This window comes from Setaria viridis, chromosome 1 (assembly GCF_005286985.2).
Source record: "Setaria viridis chromosome 1, Setaria_viridis_v4.0, whole genome shotgun sequence".
Lineage (NCBI taxonomy): Eukaryota > Viridiplantae > Streptophyta > Magnoliopsida > Poales > Poaceae > Setaria > Setaria viridis.
This window is the reverse complement of record NC_048263.2, coordinates 11,226,509-11,250,406: the sequence shown is the minus strand read 5'-3', so window position 1 is coordinate 11,250,406 and position 23,898 is coordinate 11,226,509. Positions and strand designations below refer to the sequence as shown.

Below are 23,898 nucleotides of genomic sequence, written 5' to 3'. Positions count from 1 at the left end.
ATTACTGTAAAAGAGAAAAGGCGAAAAATAAGGTGATTTCCCTTCCACCTTTTCGTCTTTTCCAACAGCGGGCTGCGCCGGCGGCCGACGTGGCTTCCTTGGCAGCGGCACAAGGAGCCAGGTAGCCGGTGGCCGTTATCCGCCGGGGCTCCACCGCCACTCCCGGCTCCCGCTCCCCGCCCCGCCTTACAAAACCACCCCAACCCCATCCGCAGCCACCCGCCGCGGCACCCCCCCGCTACCACCCGCCGCCACGCCATGCAGATGCAGCAGACCCTCACGCTGCGGGGCGTCCCCTCCGCCCGCCGCGCCGCGCCGCCGCCGGCCAGCTCCGCCCACCTCGGGTCCTCTCCCTGCCTGCTGCGGGTCCCCCGCTCGCTCCGACGACGGAGGCCCCGCTCCCTCAGGGCCTCCGCCTCGCTCGAGCAGGAGGTCAAGGAAGTCGCCGCCTCCCCGGCTCCCTCCGGTAGTTCAACACTTCAACTCGCTCCCTAATTTCTCAATTCCCCGAATGGCGTTGGGACGGTTTTTTCTAATCGATAAGTGAACGGCACCGAGGTTCCTGCTTTGTGGAGTAGGATTAACGCCGTTTTGCATTCTGATTAGTAATTTGGCATAGTGAGGTCCTGAGTCCATTTCAGTGATCAGTATGCTAACTACCTGAGTGGGCTTCTCTTGTGTAACTTGATAGCTCTATCTGTGAGGCTACTAGTAGATGTTGGCCCATTTCTAGAATTAGATAGGCACATCACACAAGGCGGCATTTCTCTCCAATGCTGCCGTGCTGCAATCATGGCTTCACTTAGCTCATAGCTCCCAAAAGCTTGTGTGGCCTTGCCACTTCGATGTAATTTGATGATTGATGATCATTATTTTCAGCTCCGCCATTGATTTTTGTCAAAGTAGTGGTTCATGTGAAAGACGTGCATTTTTGGATAATGTCCTTCACCTTCCTTGTGGAAATTAAAATCCATTGTCATTTCCATACTAGCTTGGCTTAGTAACATTGGAATGACCGCTTGATGATTCCCAAAGTTTCCTTAAGTCACATTTTGTTTTCTATATATGTTGACTTTTCTTCTGCTCTGTTGAAACCATGCCAATTTTATGTGCATTCTTCACTGGATTATCAGCAGGGAAGAGTACTCAAGCAACTAGAAGGGATGTGAGGAATATAGCAATTGTTGCTCATGTTGATCATGGGAAGACAACTTTGGTGGATTCAATGTTAAGGCAAGCCAAGGTACATTCTAGTAATGCATTCATTACCTTTGCGATTATGTTTACAGAGATTTACTACACTTTTAGACGAAGTACCTTAATTGACAGTCATCTAAGTACAGAAAAAGTAACTGAAAGAACTTCAGTTTTTACTTCCTGATTACCTGGGGAAGTAAGATGGCTTTACATGCAATGGATGATACCAGAACTTTATATGTGGATGCTAGCTTTAAAAGAGACAATATGTCACCACTGGGTGTCTGGGTATATGTGGTTTCTGTATGAGTTCTCTTCGACTCTAAGTTCTTAATAGAATGATGCACAGTCCTCCTGTGCGTTTTAGAAAAAAAAAAGTAAATGAATGGTCATTGTAATTGTCATTGTCATTGTATTTCAGTTTGGCCATTGTCCTAAAAAAATGTGTAAATTGAGGGCACTAAGCTCGCTTGACTGCCAATACAGCCATGGGATTCTTAACCATACGTATTTGGATGAGGAGTAGGTTTGACTGTGTCTGATTGTCCAGCATGGCCAAATCATGACAGGGATTGGGTCTTTTCTTTTATGCAAAATACACCTGTATACTTGGTGAAAGGTTGTCTTGGAATCCTGAGCACTGGTAGATGACCCACTAATTTAATACTCCATTCATTGCTCCGGTCCACTCATTTCTCCGAGTCTTCCATCTTTCTGCCATTGTTTCCTTTCAATTCCTCATCCATGTCGGAGCAGCGGCAATAGGGGAGAGCTAAGGCTGAGAGCTAAGGCAGCTCAAGCTGCAGTGATGGATTGCGGGGAGGAGGATATGTGGGCGGGCTGGAGCCACGGTCAAGAAGGGCTGAAATTTGCCCTACATCTGCACGTGGATGAGCGTCTCCGCTCGTTGATCATCGCTTGCCAAACACCACTGCCAACACAACCACCTCTGTTATGGCCCTGTCTCCAGAATCACTAGAAGGGGCTATAGAGGAATGCTATAGATGGAAAAGAACTAGGGAAGGGGCAGGAGGCGCAAATGCCAAACTAGATTGCGAACATAAATGCCTCAGGTATGATTTGCCCATGTTGGACAACCAGATACGATCGAGCCTATTCTATGCATCCATATTCATATTGCTAGGCCAATGGCTGTATCGGCTTAGTCAGGAGAACTTAGAAAAACTCGACCGGCAGGGGAAAGAATCTCCCCGCGGCATTACAGCTGAGAAGAAACCTCAGCCAAGCCGGCCGAGAAACCCCTGAACCCTGGATTCACCCTATAGGGCCGAACCATAGCCGGGTCCTGGTAGGAGGGCCCAAACCAACCACAGGTGCCACCTGCCACTATTATTTTTGGTTGCCAGCAAGGGGATATTTTTTTGTGCCACCAGGACCCTGGTTGGTGTTTCCCTCAACTGGGGGCTTACCATTACACTACAACAGTGTTGGTTAGTCAGGCAAACTTAATGGCCACGATTTACACTTTCCTGAGTACAATGGCCAAACTGAAATACATTGACAAGTATAATGGCATTCATATATTTTACTAAAAAAAAATGTCACCACTGTTACAACCCTGTAAAATCCAGATTGATTGTGGTCGGTATGCTTCTAGAAACCGATTCCATCCATCCCACAAGAAACCTATTATTTAATTTTATTCACTCAGTTAAGTGTTTAATGAAAAACCTGTATCCTTTGTTTGATTTAGTGTCTCTTTGTTCAATCTGGAACCCTTCTCTCCAAATCAATGTTAAACTAAACAGTATTGCAGGAGTTTATAACTACTGAGATGAGATAAATTAGAAACCATGTGTGGAACTTATATCCATTGAATCACCATTCTGTCACATTGTAGTAGCAAAAATCAGTAGTGCATTTACTGTGAATGGGTCTTCCTGTTGGATTACTCTAACTGCTTACCTTATGCAGGTTTTCCGGGATAATCAAGTTGTGCAGGAAAGAATAATGGATTCCAATGATCTGGAAAGAGAAAGAGGAATCACTATTTTGAGCAAGAATACATCAATAACCTATAAGGGTACTAAAATCAATATAATTGATACTCCTGGACATTCAGATTTCGGCGGGGAGGTTGAGCGTGTTCTCAACATGGTTGAAGGAGTTCTTCTAGTGGTACTAGTGACTACTCATCTTTGTTTAACTTCCTGAATAATGACATCTTTCTCTTTTCTGCAGTAAATTTTTGGTTGACACACTTTTGACTTCTTATGTGCTTTACTGCTTTTAGTTTACCCATACATAGTCATTGTGATGCTACCAACTTTTGACATGGCTTATGCATATATTCAATCAAACTTGTACTTGCAGCATGTGTATATGTTCCATTTTCTGCTGCATGTTAGTTACCCAAGTCCCTTTCAAATTGATTTCTGAGCAGTGTAGAAATTATATTGAGGAAACATGGGCAATATATCTGATTAATTAAAGCTTATCTGCTATATAGGTTGATTCTGTAGAGGGGCCTATGCCACAGACAAGGTTTGTTCTGAAGAAAGCTCTAGAATTTGGACATGCAGTTGTTGTAGTTGTAAACAAGATTGACAGACCAGCTGCTCGTCCTGAGTTTGTGGTGAATTCAACATTTGAACTATTTATTGAGTTAAATGCAACTGATGAACAGGTAAAGTAGTTATGTCTATACTCTTGTTCATTTAATTTGTTTTTAATTTATCAAGAAACGTCATATCCTAGCCCTGATGTTCATGTTTTGTTCCAACATGCCAGTGTGATTTCCAAACAGTCTATGCAAGTGGAATTAAAGGAAAGGCTGGGTTAGATCCAGAAAATTTGGCTGATGACCTAGGACCCCTTTTTGAGGCTATTCTAAGATGCATCCCAGAGCCACGCATTGAGAAAGATGGTGCCCTGCAAATGCTTGTGAGTTCTAAACTTTGACATTTGTTTCCTTATATCTGATACATCATTCTGTCTCTGATTTGCATGGTTGGTGCTTGATATTGTCACAGTTCACGCATCTCATTTTCATGGGCGTCGTGTATGTTTATCAATTTTGGTGATTGTTTTCTTAGCAGCATCTCTGAAAAAGTTTTTTATCATTGATTTATTTCACAAATAGTGCCTCCTAAACTGTAGAATTATAGTTTCTTTTCTGTTTTGTTTGTTAATGTAAAGTAATTTGTCGTCAAACTATATAGGTGCTTAAATAGTTACTCCCTCCCTCCTATATTAGAAGGTATGATTTATTTTTGTCCCAAAGACCAACAAGGTACCAACAGTGACCAATTTTTTCGTATTAATTCCGTAAGCATGCATGCTTCAAAGTATTCGGGCCTCATTTCTCAGCATGCACTGGAGTGGGCAATACACATACAGCTATGCATGCATGCATGCAGGTGCCATTTGGAGTAACTTGCCAAATGCATGTGTAGCTATTACTGCTAACTACATAAAAAAGGAGTTATTAGGGGCATAGTGGTACATTATCGAACGGAAAATTGTACACGCCTTCTAATCTGATCAAGATCCGAAAAGAAACACACATCCTGTATTATAGAACAGAGGGGATCTATCAATAAAATATGAAGTAATGCCATTACTCTAAAATGCCAAAAACCATGTCATGGAAAACTAGGTTATATGTTTTTATTGAAATGATCAATATCTGATATTCCCTAAGAGGGAAAACTTTGCTGGAGATGAATTATTTCTTACATTCACAATCAAGAAAAGTTTGTTTTAATTATGGACAGCTAATACTGCAATCTTGATTCATATTCACAACTAATCTCTTCCAGACTGATGTCACATGAACACTTACTCGTGTTTCTACTACAAGTGTGCATTGCTAGTTTGTACACAGAAACTCAACAGTAACCAAACACATAATATATGAATACATTATCTATTTTGTTGCTTCTTCCAGGCTTCATGCTTTGTAAAGCTCCAATAGTTTTACATGAACAAATTTCTGCTGAGCTGGCTTTCTGGCTTCTCAGAATGTTTGGATGTTCAAGGCTATATCTCCATTTATCTTTCATTGTCAAATTCTTCATTGCCTCCATATCTTTGTTAAGTCTTAATTGCTGACTATTATGAAGGTATCTAATACTGAATACGATGAGCACAAAGGAAGGATAGCAATTGGACGGTTGCATGCAGGGGAACTTCAGCGTGGCTTGGAAGTCAAGGTATAAATCTGTTCTGCTTGTGCATATTTCTGCATGGCAATGTAAACATGAATACCAGTGGGAAAATTATATATAGAAACGCGGTAGCATCATAGACAGGCTCAACCAATGGATAGATTGAAATTCCTACTGTACTTGTGCTTGAAAAAGAAAATATCCATTTATAGTGAGTTGGTATATGGTTCCTATTACATATATGCTGTGGAAACTGTTGTCGGGTTGCTGCCTCAAAGCAGATGAATTTCATTTACAAAGATATAAAATTAGAACATTTTTTTGATTACCTCGGATGCCCCTCTATTTGAGATTGCTGCCTTTTGATTCATCTCAAAACTAGCAAATCATATAAGATTAAAAAAAAACTGCTGGGACTAGTTGAGGCCTGAGCAGGCTTCACATCCCTTTATCTTACACCTGGTGCATCCTATTTTCTCATTGCCACTCCAACATGCATGTTATCAAACATTATGCTATAGTCATAATTATTGTGTTTTATAAATGAAATTAGTCATATTGGATCTTCAAATTTAGTTCTTTACCATACGTATTTCATGTATTCAAAACTGAGTCTAGTTCAGTTGGTGGAAGGTGTGTACACTTCCACCACCCAGGTTCAAGTCCTCTTCAATTCCAATTTGGGTACATATTTCTTCTTATTTACAATGCCACCTAGTTCCTCTTAGGTTGGTCATGTTTTTATTTCATTATCGGTCCCAAAGTCTTTAAGTCTTCCATAGAATAAAAGTAGAAAAATTTCTTCCGCTGTTAGTGTCTTATTGCAGTCAAGCTTCTACTGATTAAGATACTTTGCAGGTTTGTACACCTGATGATGCTTGCAGGGTCGGCAAAATAAGTGAGCTTTTTGTTTATCAGAACTTCAGCCGTGTTCCAGTTGAATCTGTTGGTGCCGGTGACATTTGTGCTGTATGTGGAATGAATGATATCATGGTAGGTGTTTGTTCATCTTGTATTCAATTCTTTCAGTTTATTTTTATCTTTATAACGTTATCGTTCTATGCTTCGAACCATACAGATTGGGGAAACTATTGCTGATAAAGTTACAGGAACACCATTGCCCACTATCAAAGTGGAGGAGCCAACAGTCAGAATGTCTTTCTCCATCAATACATCACCTTTTGTTGGAAAGGAGGTATAGCCATCCTCCACGCAAACATAAAATAGTGTATCTCTAATTTCTAGCATGCTATCCTGTGCTAAAGAGAGTTGGGAGATCCATAAAATTGATCTTGACTACTCAATCTGATCTCCTGCATTTGTTGTTCTAAATTCATTCTTCCTCTCATTCTCTATCACAGGGGAAATATGTTACTAGCCGAAATCTCCGTGACAGGTTATATCGTGAGCTTGAAAGGAATTTGGCTATGAAAGTAGAAGATGGGGAGACTGCTGATACATTCCTTGTTAGTGGAAGAGGCACACTGCATCTCACAATATTGATAGAGAACATGTAAGAACTAACATTTGTTACTATTACGAATTTAGTGAGTTCTGGTTGTATTAAGAACAATGTGAACTTTGTAGGCGGAGAGAAGGATATGAATTTATGATTGGACCTCCAAAGGTCATAAACAAGACAGTGGATGGAAAACAACTAGAACCTTATGAGGTAAGTCTATACTTTATTGTATAAATATATAATAGATTTGTAATATATTTTTTTACTGATCTATTGGCTATAAACCTCTTCTTTTATTACTTTATTCTTTCTGGAACTCTTTTGTCCTCAGGTTCCATTTAACTAATATGTTCACGTTACTGTGCTCCAGATAGCTGCTGTTGAGGTTCCAGAGGAGTACATGGGTTCAGTTGTTGAGCTTTTGGGGAAAAGGCGTGGACAAATGGTTAACATGGAAGCTAGCGGGTTGGTGCCATACTTTCATTACTTCATCAGATCTTTAGCGAAATTCTTGGTTGCAATCCATATAATATTCTTATATAGAAAAAAAGAAAGCAATAAAAACTGCCAACATTGTTGCGATTCATCAGAATTAACGACTTCTGGAGTTCATTGCTCAAGTCCCACACTTTCATCCTAGATGACCTTTTTTTCTGTTATTTTTAATGTAGTATTTTTGTAACTACTAGTACTCCTTCCGTTTCGGATTTATAGGGTGTCCATTTTTCTCTTAGCTGTTCATTTTTACTAAGCACGTTCCGTTTCCAAAGCACAAATGGACGTCTGTAGCCCTCCTAAGCAACGGCAGCAATTGATAGCCGAGCTGCATGCATTCTTAAGAATTAATGGGGGGCAATTTGGTCACGTTAGCTACCTTATTGGTCTCTGAGCCAAAGAAAAGTGCACCCTGTAAATTAAAACATAAGGTGTACTATTAAGGGTTTAGGGTTAAGCTTCATACTCTATGCACTAACGTAGGTGTACGCAGTATGGGACTAAGTAAACATAATTGTATGCTCTTAGCATCATTATCTTTTGTGTATATTTTGAACAATTTTACTTGAGAAAAAGAAAAGCTCAGACATTAATGCAAACCTATCCAAACTGATGAAATCCAACAAACTGGTCAATTTTCTGTGAGTTCTTCCATGGTCAGTTTGCACAATTTTAGTTGGGAGTTGTGATTTCACTTTATTGGTGTCTCAGTCCTTAATTATGGATAATTTATCTTATCTAGTGTAGAAATCATGCAGCAGGTGAATTGTTCTAATTAATTGAAAAGCCAGGTCTTTCAACGAAAAGAGGAAAATTATGTGCTTGATTATTGACTTGTCTTGTATTAATTAAATCATACCCCAGCCTATTGTGTACTGCTTCTTTTTCACATTGCTTTATTGCCTTACTGAGAATTATTTTGAATGGTAGGCCGGAGGGAACAACATTGCTGAAATACAAGATTCCTACCAGAGGCCTCATTGGACTTCGGAATGCAATTCTTACAGCTTCTCGTGGCAGAGCTATACTTAACACAATTTTTGACAGCTATGGCCCATGGGCTGGAGATCTTAGCTCACGCGATCAGGGATCCTTGGTATGGATAATTTTCAAAGCAATGAAGCTTTTCCTTAAATTTTCCCTAGCATTTAACTTGGATAAAATGATCTAGGTTGCGTTTGAAGATGGAAGCACTACTTCTTACGCACTTCTTAATGCGCAAGAAAGAGGTTTGCTGTTTGTCCAACCTGGCCAGGATGTTTACAAAGGTCAAATTGTTGGTATCCATCAGCGACCTGGTGATTTAGCAATTAATGTGTGCAAGAAAAAGGCTGCTACAAATGTTCGTTCCAACAAGGAAACTACAGGTAGAACTTTATTTTCACTCAGCAGTTTGATGATTTCTCATTTTTTTTATTTCTACCAGAACTGCCACCTTTTATGTAACAGATTTTGTGTACTGTGATTGGCTCTTCTTGAAAAACGTCCCAATAGCTGCTGCAACATAAATGATAAAATTTTGGAACAAGAACGAGTAGAGATCTTGGAATATAACCATGTATTGAAAACAATGTAGGTTGTTCATTCTAGAAGTAGCAAGTGCTGAAATGCCCAATATGTACTTGAAAATGCTTTTATTACTCAACCAATATTCATATTCATTGACTATTAGCTTTTGATCAAACTACACTTAATGCTCTGTGTTCCCTATTTTGCAGTGGTTCTTGATGAACCTTTAAGCTACAGTTTGGATGACTGCATAGAGTTTATCCAAGAAGATGAGCTAGTGGAGGTTACCCCTGCAAGCATCCGCATGTGCAAGAACCCAAAAATTTCGAAGAGAAAGTAGCATTACCGTATCGATACATTCTGAAGGCATCAGTTTCAGGTAGAAGCTGGCTTTTCCACTGCCAGGGCTGATACGACGGCTACATGGTGCCCCACACAAATCTGTAACTAGGCAATTTTGGTGGTCTACAGACTAAAGGCTTAAAGGTTGCCGGATTCAGATATAGGGTTATATGCAACTTGGTGATGATTAAAGCAGCTGATTAGTCTCTTTATTCATCAATAGAGAGGCTGGAGTAGTATTTTGGGCTGCAGATAAGCTGTACATGGTTTCTGCAGCAATCTCAGCGGGTACATGTATGTCTGTATGTAGGAGATATAGGTGTACTGTACATGATTCTTTCAGTCCTAGCAAGGACTGGAGCAAAGATTTTGCAATGCAAGACGTTTATTGTAAGTTCCAAGAAACAGATGAAACACATGCGAACTGGAGATTCCAGCATAAAAGAATTGAACACTTTGATAGATTCATAGATAGGGCTACAAGATGAGTGCTACGCTGCATCAGTGGATTACGGTTGCTTCAGAGAAAACCATGTGGAACATAGACTGCTACAGCTGCTGACAAAGAGATCCCAAGGAACCAACTCCGATGTACGCGGCGCATGGTCGTAATGGAAGCTGGCCACCTGCGCTCGGGAGCACGAAGTCCACCCCGTCGGTGGTGGCGGTGGCAGCGGCTGCGATCCCGTCAGTGCGGGCTTCTGGTTTGACACCTGCGCTGGTTCATCCGCGCGAGTCATGGTATGCCGAAATGGCACAGAGGCTTCATCAGCTTGTACCGCGACGTGTCGGCAAGTTCACAAGCGGGGTGCACGCCCGCTTCACCCTGCGAGGCCCGACAGGCAGTCCTTTCGCCACTCTCTGACGAAGCGAGGAGGACAAATTATACGGTTCTACTCAGCCCCAATTCAGAGAAGGTAATGATGGGTTGCCCTACTTTTGATTCCCAATGGAGTTCAAAGCGGTAGAGGGAGCCGCTGGGCATGTGTCTATAACTCTATATGCTGCAAGACGATGTCTGGTCTATTCGTATTTCAGCTTGTGAATTGCCAGTGTGGATCTCGAACATGCTGCTTGTTCACGACCGGATCTACTGTATGGTGGGCACCATCAGCTTGTGTTTGACTTGGTATCCAAAATTCTTCACAATTGAGCTCTCAAAACCGGTGGCATTTGGAGATGGTGAGATCAGGCTGTCGTGCCAATGGTTCAAAGATCGATCTTGTTCATGTGAAGGAGCTCCAAATTTGCATCTGGATCCACAGGTGAGGCTATGGCAGCAAGGGGAACTGGTTGCTGTTTGATGCCATTTCCTCAGGCAATGTGTATGCTTATCTGACTAGTACTTTGCGCGCGGAATGCAAACTTGCACGAGATAGTTAGAAGTTTAGTTAAATATGCATTGATACATATATATTTACATATGGCACATAGAATTATATATCCAAATAGAGGTACACGAAATAGTTGAAGTAGTCATCCATTGCTGGATGGTAGACATCTAACACCGACGCTGCTAATACATTTGGGACATGGTTCATTGGGCAAATAATTATTCAGCAGGTTTTGTGTCTACTTAGGAAGCTATGCTTAGTCCTTCATTGGCGCATTCAGTCATATTCGACGTATGCACATAGATTACTGCAACAGAGGTAAGAAAAAAAAAAGACAAAGGAAAGATAGTTGGATGGTGACTATAGGTCTATAGCATTATGGTTTAAGTTCTTATTTAATGATATTTAGTACCAAAATCATCTGGCTCAATTCCAGTCGCAGGATGATCAATGTATGCATCTTCGTCATCAGCAGTAGGAGCTTGAGCTTAAATTAGTACAAAACACAATTATGAGATAAATTAGAGTGTGCTGTATGGAATGAGTTAACTTTAGTAAATTCAGATCAGGAGACCTTTAGGGTGATTTGCTTGAGGCAAGGGTAAGAATTCTGTGGTTCTGAAGGTAACATTCCATCCACGCTTGTTTCCAGCAGTAGTTCCATGTGCTTTCCTTGATAGAAATGCCGTTGTTGGGATCATGGAGACACGAGACATAAGTGCATATACAAGGTACATATTTTCACGACTCATGAAGATCTGCTGTTGTATTTCATAATATTTTTCTAACAATGCTTTAACAGTTTCTTTATTATATTAGTATATTCATTAGACAGTATGAAAGCTGGTTCCTCAGTATCGTATGAGTCGTGAAAAAAATGAGAAAAAAAGTAGAAATGGACTCGAAGAATATATTATGCAGTGTGCTGCTAAGTAAAAGCAAAGTATCAGCGAGCTGGAATAATTGCATGCATTGTGAACATTAATAGAGTCTTAAGCGACAAGAAGATTTGAGGTAAAGATAAAGCAACATAACAGACTTATTGATTTGCTTTAGTGTTAAAGCAAGGAATAGAAAAGGTATAGGAACACGTCTTTGCACGTTTTTGCCCAGAGCATAGATAACATAATATCTTTACATTATAGCATTATCAACCTGATTTGAGCATATTTATCAATGAATGTTACTTAAAGCATATAGGAACACGTCTGATTGACCAAACATTGTGCAAACATACATATCATCTATAATTTATGTAGGTATTGTATTTCAATTGATGGCAAGGAAATAATACCTTGTTTCTTTCAAAAGACCTAGGGCCTCAGAAATACTTTCTCTGCCATTGTTGTCCACAACAAAGGTGAGGCCCTAGGTGTCCTAGAAGTAGTGCCTCTACACAGGCCGTGGTCTGTTGAAAGAAACATGTCAGACATCAGACAAGGAGGATATGTTAAGCTAAAAGGAATGATATAATGAAGGTGCTAATCTTAAGCAATAGACGGGTGTGCTTTTTTATTGAGTGTTGAAGTTGATTTGCATTTACACTCTAATGGTTGATACAAATTGGAACATAATGCATATATATGAAGTTTTATGTGTAATTTCCGTTCCTTCATTGGAATGCCGATGTCACCTAGGCATGCCTTAGGTAATAGGAGGGGCCTGACTGTCTGCCTAGCGCCTAGCGCTCTTTGAAACATTACCAAGTTTGCTAGCTAAATGATTAGGAAAAAGGTGGATTAAATTCAGTTGCTGGGTCAGCTAATATAAAGGCTTACTGATGTCCTCTTCAGATTAAGCAAGGAATAATCAAGGATCTGTCTCATGTAACCCGTCATATCTCATCCCTCTCTCCACCTTGCGTCTCTTCTCGCCGGAAGTCCGTCCTCCCTGAAGCCACCGCACTGCCTCTAGTCGTCATGCTCTGCCTCCCGACTCTTGGCTGTTATTTTACCCAGCTCTAAGCTAGTCCATATCATTAGTGTACTGACATCTGCGGTAAAACTTTTAAATTTAGATGTTTAAATAGTCATATCAGTAGAATGTCAAGCAACAGTTATATTCTAAAATGAAGAAAGCCATGTTAGGGAAATCTAAGCTATATTTGTTTGATGGACATGATAGATATCTGATATTTAATGAAAGGTTGCTGAGATTGGAATTTGGAAATGAATGATTCTTGGCATTCACAATCAAGAAACAATTTGTTTTAATAGTGGATAAGCTAATGCTCCAATCTTTATTCATATTGATGATTGATCTGTTGCAGACTGATGTCGCATGAACATTTACTCATATTTCTGCTGCAGATGTGGCATTTGCTAATTTGAACACAGAAACTCACACCACACACAATATGAATATCTTATCTATTTTCGTTGCCTCTTCCAGGCTTGCTTGATGCTTTATAAAGCTCCAATTGTGTTACTGTGAATAAATTTCTGCTGAGCTGACTTTCTAGCTCCTCAGCAGTTCTGCGCTTATTTTCCATTATTGCCTCCATATCGTTGTTAATTCTTCAATGCTCAATTTTGCTAATTGCTAGTGAGGTATCTAATATTGAATATGATTAGTACAAAGGAAGAATAGCAATTGGATGGCTGCATTCTGTTGTTCTTGATGGACTTTTGAGCTACAGTTTATCCAAGAAGATAAGCTAGTGGAGTTTAGGCCAACAAGAATGCACATGTGCAAGAACCCAAAACTTTGAAAGAAAAACTAAAGGTTATCACACCATTCATTCGCAAGGTTTCAGTTTCAGATAGGATCTTCCCTTTTCCATTCCCAGGCTTGATCTGACAGCTACATGGCATATTGACATCCCACCAGGTCAGTAACCAGAATGTTTTTGGTGGTCTGCAGAGTAAAGGTTGCAAGATTCAAATGTGTATTATATGCAATTAATTTGATGATGATTGAGTGAACAGATTATACGCAACACGGTCTACTATAATTCCAATAAACAACACACAAACTGGGAGATTCCAGCACAAAATAATTGAATATTTAGATAGATTCATAGATAGATAGAGCTACAAAATGAGTGCTACTCTACATCAGTGGATTACAAGCAGCCTAAGTTACTGCAGACTGCTATAGCTGCTGACAAAGACATCCCAAGGAACCAACTTCTAGCTGCAAAAAATGGTGCTGCCGGTTCCAGGCACAGCTGCTTCTTTCTCGCATTGTGCTGCAAAAGCCTCAGATCATCCGCCAGTTCTTGACCAGAAGAAACTACCCTCCTAGCAGGTGATGCAGTAGCCTCCCCATTGAGCGCAGCCAAGCACTCCAGCGGCCATGTCTGGCACGGCGCAATTGCTCTGGACACCAGCAGCCCTTGACAAGCTCCAGAAGTCCTGCTGGTCTTGGTGGCCTCCTGCCATGTTGCCGATGCGCGGCACGACCCTGTTGTTATCGACCGCAATCGAGCTCAAGAATTCCTCCTGCTCAGCAAAGTTACTGCTATGGACATCAACCCCCAGTTCTCCTGCATTCAGCTGCTCCAGTTCCGCCATGCTGCTAGGTTGTTGCTCCATCAACTGCGGCACCATGACCTGCTCCTCCTCTGTACTCGGCACCTGCTGCTCCAACTCTTGGCCCTGCTCTGCATTGGCAGTCGCTGCGGATGGGAAGACTAGAGAATCGCTGCTGTTGAGAAGAGGACTCTGCTGGAAGATGTCGTCATTGGTCAGGACAAGCTGCGAGCGCTCTTCATCTGCAGAAGAGTACACCATTAACTGCGGCATCATGACATCCTCCTCTGCTGTACTCGGCACCTGCTGCTCCAGCTCTTGGTACTGCTCTGCATTGGCTGGCTCTGCGGACGGGAAGCCCAGATAGTCGCTGACATCGAGAAGAGGACTCAGCAGGAAGATGTCGTCGGTCGGGACAAACTGCGAGCGTTCTTCATCTGCAGAAGTGTGCACCATCAACTGCGGCATCATGACCTGCTGCTCCTCTGTACTCGGCACCTGCTGCTCCAAGTCCTGGTACTGCTCTGCATTGGCTGGCGCTGCGGACGGGAAGCCCAGATAATCGCTGATGTTGAGATAAGGACTCTGCAGGACGCTGTCGTCGGTCAGGACAAGATGCGAGCGTTGCTCATCTGCAGAAGCGTACTCCACCATCAACTGCTCCAACTCTTGGTACTGCTCTGCGTTGGCTGACGCTGCGGAAGGGAAGCCCAGAAAATCGCTGCTGGCAAGGAGGGGACTCTGCGGCAAGATGTCGTCTTGGGTCGGAACCTGATCTGCAGAAGCGTACCCCACCGCGCCGGAGTCAGGATCGAACATCATCCCCCCAGAACAACCACCGGCCGCCGTGGCGACGACGCGCGCACGCTGAGACGACGCCTGTCCAATCTGGCAGTCTTCTTGGTAATCCGGGACGCGCTTTCTCTTCTTCCCGTGGCCGGTGAAGGCGATGTGGCAAATCTTGACGAGCGACGGACATGGCGGCGCGGCGATGGAGTACTCGTGCATCACCCACCCCACGCTGCCGCCATTCTTGCCTTTCCCCATGTGCAGGTTGAGATTGCTCTTGCGGCAGCTGATCTTCTCGCCGCCGACGAGCAGGCTCTTCTCCAGGCTGCTCTGAATCTTCCACGACCCGACGCCGCCGTCGCAGCTGCGGTCCTGGCGGGCGCCGGGCTTCTTGGCCTCGCTGGTGCGCACAAGGAAGTAGGCCTCATCCTCGCTCCCCAGGCCGTGGCGCTCAAAAAGATCCCAGGGCAGCGAGCTCCCCGCCGCGTCGTCCTCGATGATGACGCCGGGGTATGGATCTTGGCCGCGGGCGCGGGGCAGCAGGTAGAACTCCACGAGCTCGAGTTCCTTCGGGCGGAACCTGAAGGCGGGAGGCATCCGATCCAGGATCTTCGGCATGGTCGATCGCTCGATCTGGTGACGGGATCTGAGCGAGGAGCGGCGGCGGAAGAGGCGGCGGAAGGGGGACGGGGAAAAGGCGGCGGAAGGGGGACGGGGAAAGGCGCGCTGCCTTCGAAGGCTCCGGGTTTTATAGGCGGGTCGGGGGTTTTGGGAGGACTGTCGGAATGGAATTGATGTTTCGGATATGCCTGACGTCACTTGCAGGTTCGATGCCAGTTTGCATTAGGTGACGTTTTGTTTGATGGAAGGAAATGTGGGGGTGGGTTTGGGAAATAGTAGAAGGTTGGAAAAAACATTTCCAATATTGGTTCATGGGTTTGGGAAAATAAGGTGGATTGTGAATGTGATATAAAGGTCACATTTCCCATCAATTCAAACACGGGTAGGAGGTGGTGTATGTTTGGAATAGAGGTGAGAAACATGAGAAATTACAAACTTGCTTTTTACAATATTGCTTGTCACTGGTTGTTTCTTTATATATTAAAAGAATATTCTGGTTATTTGTGCTTTTTTTCCGTCTTTTTTTAAAGAATAGGTTTCCCCATTTTATTTCTCACGAAACAAAACGTACATATAATCATCAAAGTTTAACGTGTTGGCATACCTACGCTCGTACTGGCAGCCCCCACACGGAGTGAATAATTACATGATAATTATTCGGCACCTCACCTCGCCCTCTATCCTAAATGTGTCATGCAGACTCTCTAGCGTTTGGCATCCCAAGATGCGTTTCCTCGTTTGGCGCTCCAAGATGCATTTTCTTGATTCATTGTTGTTACAACATGGCACTAGCAAAAGCTATGTATCTAAAAACCCTAAAACGAATAGTAATTTAGGATGGAAGGGAGTAGCTGATTGGGACGCATCCCACCCAAGCTCCATCAGCGCTGTTGCCTTCTCTTCCAACGAGATCCAGCGAACTTGTCCAGGCACGGCCAATCTTTTTCTCTGCATCGCACCATCTTCACTATCTTGAACAGCAAGCTGTACATCTTGCCAAACTGCGCCCTGAAAACAGACTATTTCTTAGTTTCCAGATAAACCTGCACAATATATTCATGCAAGTGTACATGTTTGTCATTGCTAACCCACCACCTAGCTACTAACTCAAAGTCAGCTCCTACAGCAACACTAAACACCGAGGAAATATAATTCTACATTGCCTTTGGAACACAGCAATAAAAAAAAAAGGTGATGAACTGAGTCAACTGATTCCTGCTCACTGCAGAACAGGCATGAATTATCCTCCACTTCTCTTCTTTTAGCAAGGTTATCTCTGGTCAGAAGTTTGTTATTATCTAGGAGGCATGGAAAGATATGAATTCTGGGAGGGACCACCAGTTTCCACATCACTGGTGTATAAACTGGTTTTATTCCTCTAAAGCTAATGGTTGTATAAAAGGGATTGCACAGAATATCTTCCCTTGATGCTAAATTTCCAAATTATAGCATCACAGTCATCGGTATAATTAATAGTTTCAGCAATGTTCACAACCTCATACCGCATACTCATCAAATGATGAGAGAAGTTCTCCTAAAAGTCAATCTCAGAGTTTCCCCATCCCACACATCTGCAATGGACCTACCTTTTTCATTAATCAAAATATGGATATCCCAATATTGAAGAGCCAAACCACTGATCCTCCCAGAATCTCACATTTCTACCATTTCCGATTTTCCAGCTATAACCCATTTGAGAAGCTTTAGATGCCCAAAGGACCCCTTTCCAAAAGAGCTCTGGGCAACAGAACATGTTTGGTTTATATGTTCTATATTTGCAATCAACTAACTTTCTCCAAAGGGCACCATTGTTCAGGTGGTATCTAGATATCCAAGAAGGCAAGCCAACAAAACACATATTTAAATTTCTCAAGTCGGGAATTCCCAAACCCCTAAACTCTTTTTTCTGTACTCTTTTTCCCTATCCCTATCCCATAGCAAAGCAAAGCAAACAAAGAATTTGGAATAAATGTTATAACTCTATCCCATCATACCCATTCTGTATCATGTGAAAAATTAAAATCCGAAACTCTAATAAAAATCATATACTTCATGCTATGTTGGCTTCATTCTCACTGGAACTGGATACTTACAAAACTAGCATAAGTAGAAATTTAACTTTGTGGAAAATACAAAAGAAATCAGTATGCTGTAATCAGTATACTTACAAAACTAGCATCAGCATGTTGGCTCCCATTACCTATATACTCGAAACATAACAGTCTTACTCGGACATCTGCAAGGACATATCTCCCCACATGCTCCATCATTATCCCCTGTGTGTCTGCACAGTAGCCCAGAAACCGTACTATGTTTCTGTGCTTGGTCCTCATCAGACACGCAACTTCCTCCTGAAATGACTTGTCTTCAGTTAGACAGTCGGAGAGCTTCTTAACAGTTACTGCATCACCACTGCGAAGCACTCCCTGCTTAACATGTCATATATGAAGTATGGACAAGAGCTTTAAGAATCAGTATCAAGAGATATTGAGGTTTTATATATGTAACGCTTTCAAAGTTGAAAGGCTAAATTGCAGCATCTAATATATTTTTATTTATACGAATAAAATGCACCATAGTTGCAAGAACTTGCGAGGTGGGTGCAAGTGTTCAGCTAAGTAATAGAACATGACAATCTCTCAAATAGGCCATTAAACTTGTTTTAGTTGTGCATAACAGGTCCACATCTGACACCGTGGATGTCTATCTATAAAATGGTAGTACAACTTCAGTATCCGCACCATTTAGTCCATCTTCCTGTCTTGCAGGCAGACAAATGAGTAGCTGAACAATCAAATCTCGCAACAGTTGCAAATTAGTAGGTTTCAACTGGCACTTGCATGTCACACTCTGTATAAAACACTTCACTACATTCACATCCATTGCTAGTTGAGAGTGTACAAAAAACAAGAAGTTTCAAACAAATGATTGATAAAAAGGGGATAACATACAAATTTTACTATTCAAGCGAATGTGTATTTTTTTTGTTCCTGTTAACTTATTATGATTTTTTGAACTTAAAATTTCAAATGGTGATCATCGCATCACTCAAATATGTGCACACCAACTGAGCCTATATTCGACCCACCCCCAAACCCCCACAGAAATTGTAAATACTATTAGAGGGTAAATCTTATCTATTGGGCTAACCCTAGTGGGTAGCTATATAGCAGTCATACATGGGCCTTATTGGGCCATAATACACACATACTCCAACACTCCCCCGCAGTCTGAACTACCGACGCAGCGGAGTTGCAGACTGGACATGAAAAGAAGGACACACACACAAGCCCCCCCACAGACACAACTAGCCACAGGTGATGTTGAGGCTGGAGCGAAACTCGGTGAAGGCAGGTGACGGGAGGCCCTTGGTGAAGATGTCAGCAAACTGAGAGGTGGTCGGGACGTGGAGGACCCGAACATCGCCGATGGCGACCCGATCCCAGACGAAGTGAAGGTCAATCTCCACATGCTTGGTCCGCTGGTGCTGAATAGGGTTGGTGGAGAGGTACACCGCACTGACGTTGTCGCAGTAGACAAGAGTGCTCCGGGAAGAAGGGGTGTGGAGCTCGGCAAGGAGCTGCCGAAGCCATGATGCCTCGGCCACGCCGTTAGCGACAGCGCGGTACTCCGCCTCGGCACTGGAGCGGGAGACCACCGGCTGACGCTTGGACGACCAGGACACCAGGTTGCCGCCCAAAAAGACGGCGTAGCCGGAGGTAGAGCGTCGAGTGTCCGGACACCCGGCCCAGTCAGCGTCGGTGTAGACAACGAGCTCAGTGGAGGGAGACCTGTGAAGGAGGAGGCCGTAGTCCACAGAGCCCCGGAGGTAACGGAGTAGGCGCTTGAGAGCAGTGAGATGGGGTTCCCTGGGATCATGCATGTGGAGGCAAATCTGCTGAAGAAGCGGAGGGCGAAGCGGAAGAAGTGGACGCAGGAAACCGGAGGGAGTAAAGGGGCCCGGTGCTGTCACATCGGAGAAGAGGTCGTCGGGTAGCCAAATCCTTCACAGTAAGACCAGAGGAGTCAAATTCAACAGAACAGGAATTGTCAGTGGTAAAACGGCGAATAGAAAGAAGGTTGTGAACCATGGAGGGAGCAACAAGAACATCAGAAACCCGAAAAGAACCGGGAGTGTGAGCGGTACCCACGGAGGTGACAGGAAGACAAGAGCCATTTGCGACCATGATGGACGAAGGGTGGGAGGAAGAAGGAGGGTGAACGGAAGAGAGTATACCAGGGTCGGGTGTAGTATGGAAAGTGGCACCCGAGTCGGCGATCCAGTCCTAGCCGACTGGAGGAGTCAGGGCCATGGTGCCGAAAGAGCGTGCCAAGGCTGTCGGGTCCCACCCGACAGGCCCAAGCGAGGCCCCGGGAGGTGGAGCCCACGGCAACGCAAACGGAGCAGCCGGGACAGCGCCAGCGAGCATGGCGGTCGGTGGACGAGGCTCGCCTCCGGTGGCCTGGAAGGGCCACATAGAGATGCGCCCTGACCATGGGTTGGCAAAGGACGGCCAGGGAGAGCCCCGTGGAGGCGCCGGTGTGCCCGCCGGTGTGCCCCCACCGCGCCCCCCACCACGCCCCCCACCGCGGCGACGGCGGCCACCACGCCCCCCCCCACCCCCGCTCGGCCCAGGAGGAGGAGGACCAAGAAGGGACGACGGTGGCGAAGCGGAGGGACGCGGCGTAGGAGTCACGGCAAGAGCGGTCGAGGAAGACGAGAAGCCCGACGTGGGAAGGGACCCAGGCTGGATGCCCTGAGTAAGCTCCTCCATGACAAGGTCATCACGGACCTGCAGGAAAGTGGGGAAGGGCTGCTGTCGGGTGATCCAGGTGCGGAGGTGGGCGTAGCGCTCGTTGAGGCCGCGAAGAACGTTGAGAACCAAGATCCGGTCCTCCACGGCCCAGCCAAGATCACCGAGGGAGTCCGCCATGGTCTTCATCTTCCGGCAGAACTCGCCAACGGAGAGGTCGCCCTGGACGAAGGTGCGGAAGCTCGCATCGAGACGAAGGGCCCGGGCTTCAGCGTTGCCCAGGAACTGGCCCTCGAGCGCCAGCCAGGCCCGGCGGGCGGTGGTGTCGGGGGTGCTGCGGACGAGGTCGTGGAGGTCGAGGGAGATGGTCCCCAGGATCCACGACATGACGATGCTGTCGAGGCGAACCCACGCAGCTGTCCGGGCCGCAGGGAAGGTGTCGGTGAGGACATGGTCGTCGAGGGCGTAGCGGCGGAGAATGAGCAGCACCATATCCCGCCAACGGGTGTAGGAGGTCGACTCAGGGTCGAGGACGACGGGGACCAAGCTCTTGATGTTCTGAACACCCCCGGCCTGGTAATGGAGCTGCGCGATGAGGGGATCGGCCGGGTCGGTCCAGACAACCAAGGGAGGACGGGGAGCGCCGGAACCGGAGGAGGTGGCAGTGCTGTCGTAGGACACCGGGTGGGCGAGGAGCTGCTCGGCCTCAGCGATCTGACGGGCCAAGACGTCGGCCGCATCACGCTCGCGCTCCCAGGTCAGGGCTGCCGCGCGCAGGCGTGCCTGACCCTCGGCAGCAGCGGCCCGGGCAGCAACGAGGGCCGCCGCGAGGGTCACATCTGGAGGAGGCGGGGCAGGGAAAGGAAGCCGAGAAGGCCCCCCCCCCCCCGCCCCCGTGGCAGCAACAGGGGCGCCCGGATCGGCACCCGCATGGCTGCCCGCTCCCTGGCGGAGAGCAGCTGCCGGGCCGCCCACCCCCTGGCGGAGAGCAGCTGCCGCGGTGGGAGCCTCGCCGGCGGGATCCACACCGGCGGGATCCACGCCCGCGCGCCCGCCGGCGCCCGCGCGGAGGGCCGCAGCGGCGGCGGCGGCGGCGTGGTCCGCGCCGGCGGGTTCCCTGTCCGCGCGCCCGCCGGTGCCCGCGCGGAGGGCCGCAGCGGCGGCGGCGGCGTCCCCGGCGTGGCCCACGTTGGCGTGGCCCGCAGGGAGCCCGGCGACGGCGGCGGCGGCCAGCGCCGCAGGGGCGGCGGCCGCGCCCGCGGGAAGCCTCCCCGAGGCGATTTGGGCCCAGGTAGAAGGAAGGGAGGGGAAGGAGGAGAGAGGAGGGGGAAGGGGGTCGCCGGCCATGGCGGCGGCGGCACCAGGAAACCCTAGGTTAGTCTGATGGGTAAATCTTATCTATTGGGCTAACCCTAGTGGGTAGCTATATAGCAGTCATACATGGGCCTTATTGGACCATAATACACACATACTCCAACAAATACTATTGACGAAAAAGACTCACAACCACAAGCACCAATTTTCAATTGCGATGCCTACACGGGTGCATATGTTTAACAGGGTTCACAGGTTGTGCCTAATCATCCTCATCAAACTCCAAATTAATCATTCATCCAGTGAGTCATATGCCATCAAATGTGTTGTCGTGTCCAAGTCTAAATATCTTTGGCCGTGTGGAGGTGTCACATCTAAACATGTTGAGCCATGTGGAAGAGTAGAGAACAGTGATATGTCAAGTATGCTATGGTTGATATATCACTGTAGTCGAAGATGGTGATGGAAATTCCTGGCCGACTGATGGTTGTTTTTTCTTATGAAATCGAACTACACAGGCCCTAATCTTGTGATGCCCATTGTCACAAGATTTTTCCTGTTTTGTCCATGATGCTGCTGCTTGACAGCTTGCTTCTCTCTGCTAGTACTGAATGAGCCACTTTCTTCTGAAGATCTCAAACCAACTTCCGCGAAGCTTCACAGGCTGATTGTCAGAGGTTGTTGGGCTGGGAGAATACTGCAGTTGAGCACTTTGCGGGATTTACAGTATTTATTAGCTAGCGGACCCGTGATTGTTGCGAGTTGTTTGGTTCAGTGAATTACGTATAATAGTTTCAACAATGTTTTAGCCAATAGTGAGATACTGCTTATACAAATCTCACTCTAATTAATTGGCAACTACACATAAGCATTCACAGAAGGAATGCATAGGGTTTCAGGTAGGCAACTAGCCAGTTGGTACTTAAACTGTGGATGCTCAAGTAGGTTACGGATTTCACACTAATAAAAGAGAAACCATATCAGATTAACAGGTGTAAAATTGCATTTAGACATGTCAGGTTAACAGGGGTAACTGCATATATATCAGAATGACAGATGTAATTGCTTCCATGCATACATGTCAGATTAGCAAGTATACTATCATTTCGTATCTCGCAAGCTCCAATATAATTTTCCAATAACATTTTTGCTTAGGTGCAAAACAGATTTTGATAAAAACTCAATGTTGTATTGTCAAAACTTGTAAAGACTTGGAGTGCAGAAGTAGTTAATGCAGGGAATAGCGCAAGTGACCCTGTTCCGTATACTTCCTATGTCCCAAATTGTAGGTCGTTTTAGCTTTTCTAGGTACATAGTTGTTTTTACTGTACACTTAGATATAATGTATGTCTAAATACATATCAAAATCTATGAACCTACAAAAGCTAAAACGACATACAATTTAAAACGGAGGGAGTACCTTTGCCGGTCCAAAACTTCATATCAACATTAAAAGTCCCATTTTGAGCTGCCACGAAAGCAACACCGACACTCTGTGGAAAACCAACCAGAGTATCAGGCAATACTTGAGGGTATTAGCTTTTAGATCAATGACTTTGCATAGTGTTGGTCCTGCAACTTTGTCACTCTCGTCCCTCGAACATAGGCATAGTTCGTTGGATTGGATTCCTTCATTCTTGCGAATCCCAGCTGACCGTCCTCCATATCATCTTGGTACGCATGTAAGATAGTCTTATCACAGAGACTTCCCACGTGCCCAAATCATACTTAAGTATTCTATCAAACTTAACCAGCGTTAACTAAAGCGCGTTGTTCTTCGTGAGAGCACTGACAGCCTAATACACCTGATCATCAGGGTGGTGCTCGATCGACATAGGTCGGCTTGCTCCACACACCGGTCCCCGATCACCAGGGTCAGCATTTCCTTGGGCAACTCGGCAAATATCTCGACATAGCCATCATTGTCATAATCATCCTCGCCATAGCCATCATTTTCGTAGTCATCCTCGCCATGCCTACCATGGCACAACGATGAAGGGCCTGCGGTGGCACCATTTCCTAGGAACCGCTGCAGCCTGGGCAACTCCACCCGCTGGTCCGTGATAGGGTCCCAGACGACTAAATCCTTAAAGCTATAGGTGTTGCCGTTATGGAGGAGGACGCGGCCCACGGGTCGTGGATGTCGGCACGTGGCGGGCGGAAGGAGGAGGTGGGGGACGAAGCGGGCCAAGGCGTGGTTGCTGACTCAGAGATCGCACACAATGCCAAGCATCTGCGACGAGGCGGCGCGGACGAGGCTCGCAGGGTCGTTGGGCTGGATGCGGATGAGAACATCGTCGACCATCTTGTCCGGCAGCACCGGCGGCGCGCGTGGCCGTGGCGGCGGCATGGTGCGGATCAGATCGGAGTAAGGGTTGGATTGGTCAGGCGACTCTGCCTCGGCCAAACCAGGTTATTGATTCGTCGAGAGGAAAAAAAGGAGGTTGAGGTGGGGAGTGGGCCCACTCTACCCTCATG

The 23,898-nt window shown here is 45.5% G+C and overlaps 2 protein-coding genes across 3 annotated transcripts; one reads left to right on the top strand and one right to left on the bottom strand.

Annotated features, from left to right (window-relative positions):
• The first annotated feature begins 233 nt into the window (after positions 1-233).
• Positions 234-9,603, top strand: LOC117847490 (putative elongation factor TypA-like SVR3, chloroplastic). Of its 2 annotated transcripts, none has more exons than XM_072292664.1 (14): positions 234-466; positions 1,137-1,243; positions 3,133-3,336; positions 3,668-3,844; positions 3,949-4,101; positions 5,283-5,372; positions 6,186-6,320; positions 6,406-6,522; positions 6,689-6,840; positions 6,915-6,999; positions 7,160-7,254; positions 8,215-8,380; positions 8,456-8,651; positions 9,003-9,603. In XM_072292664.1, the coding sequence occupies exons 1-14, from the start codon at positions 259-261 to the stop codon at positions 9,131-9,133; spliced, it is 2,016 nt and encodes a 671-aa protein (XP_072148765.1). In that variant the 5' UTR covers positions 234-258; the 3' UTR covers positions 9,134-9,603. The 2 variants fall into 2 exon arrangements, with proteins under 2 accessions (XP_072148765.1, XP_034584597.1); XM_034728706.2 differs by having other exon boundaries at positions 1,134-1,243.
• Positions 9,604-13,464: 3,861 nt separating this feature from the next.
• On the bottom strand, positions 13,465-15,468 carry LOC140222351 (uncharacterized). The gene has a single exon (XM_072292667.1). The coding sequence runs from the start codon at positions 15,347-15,349 to the stop codon at positions 13,712-13,714; it is 1,638 nt and encodes a 545-aa protein (XP_072148768.1). The 5' UTR covers positions 15,350-15,468; the 3' UTR covers positions 13,465-13,711.
• Positions 15,469-23,898: the final 8,430 nt, after the last annotated feature.

What these genes read in the sequence shown, in the direction of transcription:
- LOC117847490 (XM_034728706.2), top strand. Translation starts at nt 259, where the DNA reads ATGCAGATGCAGCAGACCCTCACGCTGCGGGGCGTCCCCTCCGCCCGC. An exon ending in GTTAACATGGAAGCTAGCGG is followed by an intron (nt 7,255 to 8,214) that starts GTTGGTGCCATA and finishes TTTGAATGGTAG; the next exon opens with GCCGGAGGGAACAACATTGC. An exon ending in TTCCAACAAGGAAACTACAG is followed by an intron (nt 8,652 to 9,002) that starts GTAGAACTTTAT and finishes CCTATTTTGCAG; the next exon opens with TGGTTCTTGATGAACCTTTA.
- LOC140222351 (XM_072292667.1), bottom strand. Translation starts at nt 15,349, where the DNA reads ATGCCGAAGATCCTGGATCGGATGCCTCCCGCCTTCAGGTTCCGCCCG.